A 6,536-nucleotide genomic window follows, 5' to 3' on the forward strand; every position below is an offset into this window, starting at 1 on the left:
GGCGAGTCTGGCCGGAGCAAAATATCAAAGTCCCTGGAGAGGGGGACAGGGGGATGTGCCACCTGGCTGGCAGCGCTCCAGTGCCAGCCCTGCCCTCGCCCGCCCTCCCGGCGCCGACGCACGCTGCCTTACCATGTCCGTCAGCGCATGGGGAGACCTGACAAAGACTGAGACGACCTGTAAGAAAAGGAAAAATAAAAGCAGGCTTTCCCCTGGCAGGTAAAGGTCTTTTCTGAATGCCCAATGGCGTTTTGAAAAACAAAACAAAACAAAACAAAAACCAGACAACCAAACCATAGAGATGGCCGATACCTTGTTCTTCTCAAAATGAACCACGTCGCTGGCACAGGGGACTCTGCCTTTATCCCAGTTGGAGCCGGTTTCAAAATTGGTGTTGGGGATCCACTGCTTGTACACGGCGGTGGTGGCAGCTGGGAGGAGCAGGGAAACCAGTGTAACCCAGTCTGTGGGAGGCACTGGGAGCCCTCTCTGGGAAGTGCTACAGGGTGGGTTGGCCTTTTGAGCCCAGATTTGGGGATTTTCCACCCAGGAGCAGCCCCTGTGTGTTCCCAGTTGAGCAGTCACAGCTGTCCTCTGCATAGGGGATTTTTTTGGCTGGGTGATGGCTTTTACCCACCCAGGTAGGAAGAGGAGTAAGAGACAAATACTTGGCAGGCAGAGAGAAGGCAGGAAAATCCTGCAGGCAATGGTCAAGAATAACGTACACCTGGTACCTAAGCATTCATTGCAGTGGGTTTTGTTGCCACTCGGACTAATCAAATGTGCAGAGACCCCTCGACCTTGGTGTTTCCAGTAGGTATGGAGCGGGCACGCAGAGCCGGCCAGGACCACAAGGACAGAGCAAAAGGAGAACGGGCATTTGCTATGGGACGTGTAGCACAAAATATGGGCTGGTTTCATGTGTTTGGGACTGGAGGGGGAGGATTAAATGGTGTCCTGCAGCCTGAGGCACCGGCAGGTTGGGAAATAGAGGTCTTCCCCACAGGGCTTGCCGGGATGGCGGCAGTCCTGCCCGCGGGTCCCCGCAGCGATGAGCCCGCTGGCCAGGGACAGGCCGTGGCAGAGGCAGGTTTCCACTCTGACCTGCTCTGTTTGCACAAGTGCAGCAAAGCCGCACACCTCCCAGCCCGGCATTGCCCGGGCTTGGCTGGGAGATGCATGTCCAGCTGAAGATGACTCTCCAGCAGCCTGAATTAAATGGCTTCGAGCAAGTGAGCTATGAGACAGAAAAGAGGAAAGAAAAAAAAGAAGAAACCTTTGCTCTTAATATGGATCATCTTTTCTTTAGAGGAAAAATGCCCCAAACTGCAAAATAGGTGGAAAGCCAGTGGTGGACAGGACCCGATCATGGAGGGGGCAGGAGGGGCCACGGGGGGACCCCCCATCCTGGGATGGGAGTGGGGTCTGAATGACTCCAGCCGATGGAGAGAGGTGCACTGCAGAAAGCCTGGGCCCTGCTAGTCCAAATGACAGGGAAGGATGTGGTGGGTTGTGCTCTGTAGGCTCTGCGGAGGCTTTATCAGTGCACAACAATCACCTCAGGGTGCAATTTGCACTGTCTGGCTCTGCTAGGGGCTCTGCTGAGACCATTTGCTGTACGTAGCCACGTCCAGCCGAAAAGGAAACGATATATTTTTAACCTGAATAAAGTCCTAATGTAGGAACAGGGGTGGGAGCCTGGGTGCAAGGAGCAGAGGGCCCCCCCCAGCCCCACACCAGGCTGCAGCCACGGCTTTCAGCTGCCTGAAGGAGTCCTTAGGCAGAGCAAACACCCTCCTGCCCCGTATCCACTTTAAAACCCACTGACATGGAAAAGGACCATACAGCAATGAGAACTGGACCCAGGCAGCTGCTTGCAGTGTTATGGGCACAAACGTCTTGCTGATTTGGAGTCAAAAAGAGCTTAAGAAAGGAAAAAGCCCCCAGATGGTAATTGCAAGTTGTTCTGTCCCTGCTATGGTTGACTTGCATCCCTCCCATCCCAGGAAGCTGGATAATGGAGAGATTAAATCTCAAGCAGAAAGGCTCAGCTGGCCCCATGGCACACATGCTTCACGTTCCTGCAGCTGCAAGGTGTTGTGTCAAGCAAGCTCGTGCTGTGCTGCACCGCAAAGATGGCTCTGTGTGCCAACCCAGCTTGGCTACAGCAGCGACAGCGGCATCCCCTCTGGCCAGGCGCTCTGGGGCGGTGGAGGTTAATCTCCTGTTGCAAAGCCTTATCCCCCATGCAGCTGCACTGATGCATTCGCCCTGGAAATACCAGCGTGCTATTTAATCAGCCTTGTCTCCAGGGAAGCGCAGTCCTTGAACATCAAAGCGACATGCATATTCAACAGAGAATGTGTCCTGCAGTGCAGAGCTGCTGGCTTCAAAGAAGAGCAGGAAAACCCGAGTTATGGAGGTGCAGCGGGCATGATACACTAATCCCAGCCTCATTCCCCTGCCTTCTCTCTGTCCAGTTGGAAATGCCTTTTCCTGTTTGCATTACAGATACACCTGAAGTGACAGAGCCTGCAGCTCTGCTCCAAAACAGGATTGCCATAAGTGCAAATGGGGAAGTCGTCCAGCAGTCACCCCTGCTCGCCATGGCGGTCGGGCCCTGGGCATACTCACCAAGGAGCTGCAGGACACCGAGGAGGAGGAACAGGCACTTCATTTTGCAGCAGGCTGCCAGCCCTCACCTCCGCAGGCCCTGCCTGGCCGGACCTTGGACCCTCCCCAGGGGCACGTGATGGGCTCAGCCCAGAGGAGGCTGTAGGGAGAAGGGAGTAGGGAGTAAACCAGTACGGGAGGCAGGTTTCCCCCAGCATGAACGAGAGCCTTGCTCGGTCCCAGAAGCCGGCTTGCTCTCTCAGCTGCTCCTTTCCCAAACTCCCCACTTCCTTGGCATCCATGGGGAGCCTGGGAGGGCCACTGAGGAACAAGGCGGGGAGGTGAGAGCAGTGGTCCCCCCAGCTCAGCTCACCGGCCCTCACCATCCACACGCCCTCTCCCCATCCGGGTCCTGCTAAAGGGTGGCGAGCGTGAATGCACCGCGTGCACGCCCCACGCCGCTCCCCCCTGCAGAATGCCGGCTACCTTGTAATTACTAATAATGGCCTCAATGTATTTTCAATTAGCTCGCTTGGAAGAGAGCAGCTCCCAGCGACGACTTGTAATTGTACTTTGGCCACGAGCTGATTTGCTCATTAGCCGGCGCGCGCCGCGGCAGCACCGGCACAGGCCCGCACTGCTTTTGTTGAGGCTGCCAGGGGTCAAAGGGGGCAGCTGGCAGTGGCACCAGCGCACGTGGCTGCAGGAGGAGGAGGAGGAAGGACCCCACCATCCCTGTCCTCTGCCCCAGTGCAGAGCAATGCTGCATGCAGGTCCAGGCCCATGTCTTTACAAGGGTGTGTTAGGAGCAAAAAAAGGATGGGAGGAGAGCAACGACAGCCTGGGAAGGGGACAGTGTGGGGATAGTGACAGATGCCCATGCCGTGGTGAGAGCTGGGGGGGCTCAGCACCCCTCCAGCAGGGACGCTTCAGCTGACGCTGGTACAAGCAGGGAGAGGGCAGAAGATTTGTGAATGCAGGGGTTTACAGGAGCCCAGGAGGAGACTGGAGAAGTGCTTGGAAGGGACATCAGTGGAGGGGTCACAAACCACGAGAAACTCTGACCTGACACCAGTGAGGATTTAGGAGCGCAGGAGAGGGAATGGGATGGGGATGACCAATGCTCCCACCGCTTCCCAGCTTCCAAGCGGGCAGAACCGGGGCAGGGGGAGTGGGGACCAGGGACCCATCAGTCTTTGGAAATCTTCTCTCTGTCTCCCAAAACCTTAAGCCACTTGGTGCCATTTCCCACCTCTGCTGCAAGCGCAGGAGTGAGAAGAGCCGTGGGGGTCCTGCCCCCAGGATGCCCTGGCGCAGCCCTGGGTGATGCACCGTACCCTGCGAAGGAAGATGGAGGTGCCCCTGCCTGGAGCTCTGTCCCCACCGGTGTCGCAAGTGTGGCCCACAAATTGCCAGGAGAAAAAGCTCCTGAACAGCAGCTCTCAGCCTGGGCAGCAGCCAAAATGCAGTCAGCACTTTCTGCGCAGGGAGCTGGATGCCGAGAGATGTCCTCGAGGTGAAAGGCTCCCGCACTCTCATTACCACTCACAAATCTCTCCCAGGGGACTCTCAGGGAGAATGCTGGCTGCAGTGAAATCTTCTGTATTTTAATAGAGGAGAGAAAAAATATATATCATGGATACTCAGCAATAACAGCTTGGAGAAAGGACTGCAGCATGCAAAGGGCAGGGTGCATGCTTGTCTGCGGCCTCAGCATCCCTCAGCATGGCCGGGGCAGGCGGGAGTGGAGAAACCACTCACGGGATCCTGTACAGCGAGAGATGCCATGGCCCCTGAAACCCTGTGTTTTGGGGGGGTGCTCCACACCCTTATTTTTACCTTTTGTGCCCTGCAGCCGCTGCTTTTGGGCACTGCTAGTTTCAGCTGCTCGGCAGCTCCAGTCCTACTGAAGCTGATACTTGTTTGATTTTAAGTGAGCCAGGATTCACCTGACAAGCAGGCAGAGGTCTAAAATACCCAGTCTGCCCTGCGTTCACCAAAGGGCCTGTGAAACCCTGGACTGTCCCATGGAGGGACAGTCCCCGCTCCCCCCACTCTAGCGTTAGGGTAGGACAGGGCAGGGCAATTACAGAAACACCAGCAAAACCTGTGTTACTGGGGACAGCTGCTCATTGCAGCGGTATTGCTGGGAGTGAGGGGACAGAATAACCTGGCCTTGGCTGCGGGTCTCTCCCCGGGGCCAAAGCACGCTCCTCTCCAACCCAGCTTTTGTCGCTGCTACTGCCCCGAGACGCTGCTGCACCCCAGGACCAGGCAGGCACAACGGAAGGCTGTACGGGAGTGAGATTTGGATCAGGCAGTTACAGGGAGAGAGAAACAAAGATGAAAGGAAGCAGAATTCAGTCCCCAGAAATGAAAGCGGCTGCCCTAGTGCAGAGATCAGCACATTTTACTCCTTGCCGCCAGCCCACCCTTCTGCTCCCCAGCCTGCTCCCCCAGTGCTGGTGGCCTGCGAACCCCCTGGGGAGGTTGAGCACATCGCTGCTGCAGAGGGGGGAAAACAGCACACAGCAGATGCTTGACCTTCCCGGCATTGAGTTATAAACTGTTTATAAACGGAAACACCGTTCCCCTTAGCCAGTCAGCAAAGCCACCTCCTAAAGCCCGTCAGGGGCATCCAGCACCTCGCTAAATTTCCCTGTTGTACAACTGCATCTCTTCTCACTGCTTAAAACAGTTGTAGTCTGCAACACAAGGGACTTCTCCAGTGCAAGCCCTCAGCCCCAGCACTTTGCAGCTGGAAAGGGAACCCAGTGCTGAGCGTGAAGCGGCGACGGTTGCGAGCACCAGTCCTCGAGGTGAGTGATCACCCCCAACATGCACACACTCCCTGCAGCCCTCCAAACAGCCAAGCCGCAATAGCACCGTCCCCAGAAAGTCATTAAGCACGTGGAAAAATTATTCTGTGATAACCGTATTAGGCCCCGTGACCTCAAACAGAGGGGAGAGGACAGAGGCATGCCAAAACCAGCTGGCTCCAAACCCCCCGGTGCCGAAGCTGCCCCCCTGCATGTGAACAGCAGCTCCCGGGGCACGCTGACAGGCTGGGCTGTACCCAGGCACACATTATTTGCCAGTCTCCTTGCCACGGTGTGTCACTGCTTAAGGTTTAGACATTAAGCTAATCCTAAATAACTGGGGAGAAGTGCCCTGCCAGGTGCTGGCCCCTCTAGCTGTTGTATCTCATACCTGCCCTCAAAGCAGGCAGCCCCAAGCAGTGATCCAGTGGAGCAGAATAAGATGCCAATTTCCTTTTATTTAAGAAAATGTTGAAGTCTCAGGTGCAGCAGCACAATCTGTATTGCCAGGACCAATCCCCAGTGGCAGAGGAGCTGTGTGCCCACCTGGGAGAGGCACCGTGCCATGCCGGGGCCAGTCAGGAGCTAAAGCTGAATGTTCAAGTAAATTCACAGAGACAAAACCTCTTTGGGACTAGGAGGAACTTGCCTGGCACTTACAAGCCTCCAGCAGCCACATGGTCACCTTCCCCTAGGAGCAGGAAGGCAGGAGAAGTCACTGGAGGGGATCACATTTGATCTCAGAGCTATCTGGAAGCCACACTCCAACTTGCTTATTTCATGGTCCAAAGCAGGAGAACAAGGGCTTCCTGCTGTGGATGGCTGCAAGAAGCAGCTATGGAGCTACATCTGTGTGGATGTGGGGATCTGAGTGTTGTGGTTTCATCTGGCAGGCAGCTAAACACCACACAGCCGTTCACTCACTCCCCACCTTCCCCCGCAGTGGGATGGGGGAGAGAATCGGGAAAAAAAAAAAGTAAAATTCGTGGGTTGAGATAAAGACAGTTTGATAGGACAGAAAAGGAAGGGAAAAGAATAATAATGATAAAAGAATATACAAAACAAGTGATGCACGATGCAATTGCTCACCACCCACCGACGGAT

At 55.5% G+C, this 6,536-nt stretch overlaps 1 protein-coding gene across 1 annotated transcript in view; it reads right to left on the reverse strand.

Annotated features, from left to right (window-relative positions):
- AMN (amnion associated transmembrane protein) overlaps nucleotides 1–2,677 on the reverse strand; it is a 23,666-nt gene extending 20,989 nt beyond the window's left edge. Inside the window, exons 1-3 of the mRNA XM_009327952.1 lie at nucleotides 2,635–2,677; nucleotides 313–431; nucleotides 133–177 (exon numbers count right to left, since the gene is read on the reverse strand). Of these exons, the coding sequence (XP_009326227.1) occupies nucleotides 133–177; nucleotides 313–431; nucleotides 2,635–2,677 (207 nt within the window). The remainder of the gene's footprint in view (nucleotides 1–132; nucleotides 178–312; nucleotides 432–2,634) is intronic.
- Between the last annotated feature and the right edge of the window lie 3,859 nt (nucleotides 2,678–6,536).

This window comes from Pygoscelis adeliae, unplaced genomic scaffold (genome assembly GCF_000699105.1).
Source record: "Pygoscelis adeliae isolate BGI_AS28 unplaced genomic scaffold, ASM69910v1 Scaffold130, whole genome shotgun sequence".
Taxonomy (NCBI): Eukaryota; Metazoa; Chordata; class Aves; order Sphenisciformes; family Spheniscidae; genus Pygoscelis; species Pygoscelis adeliae.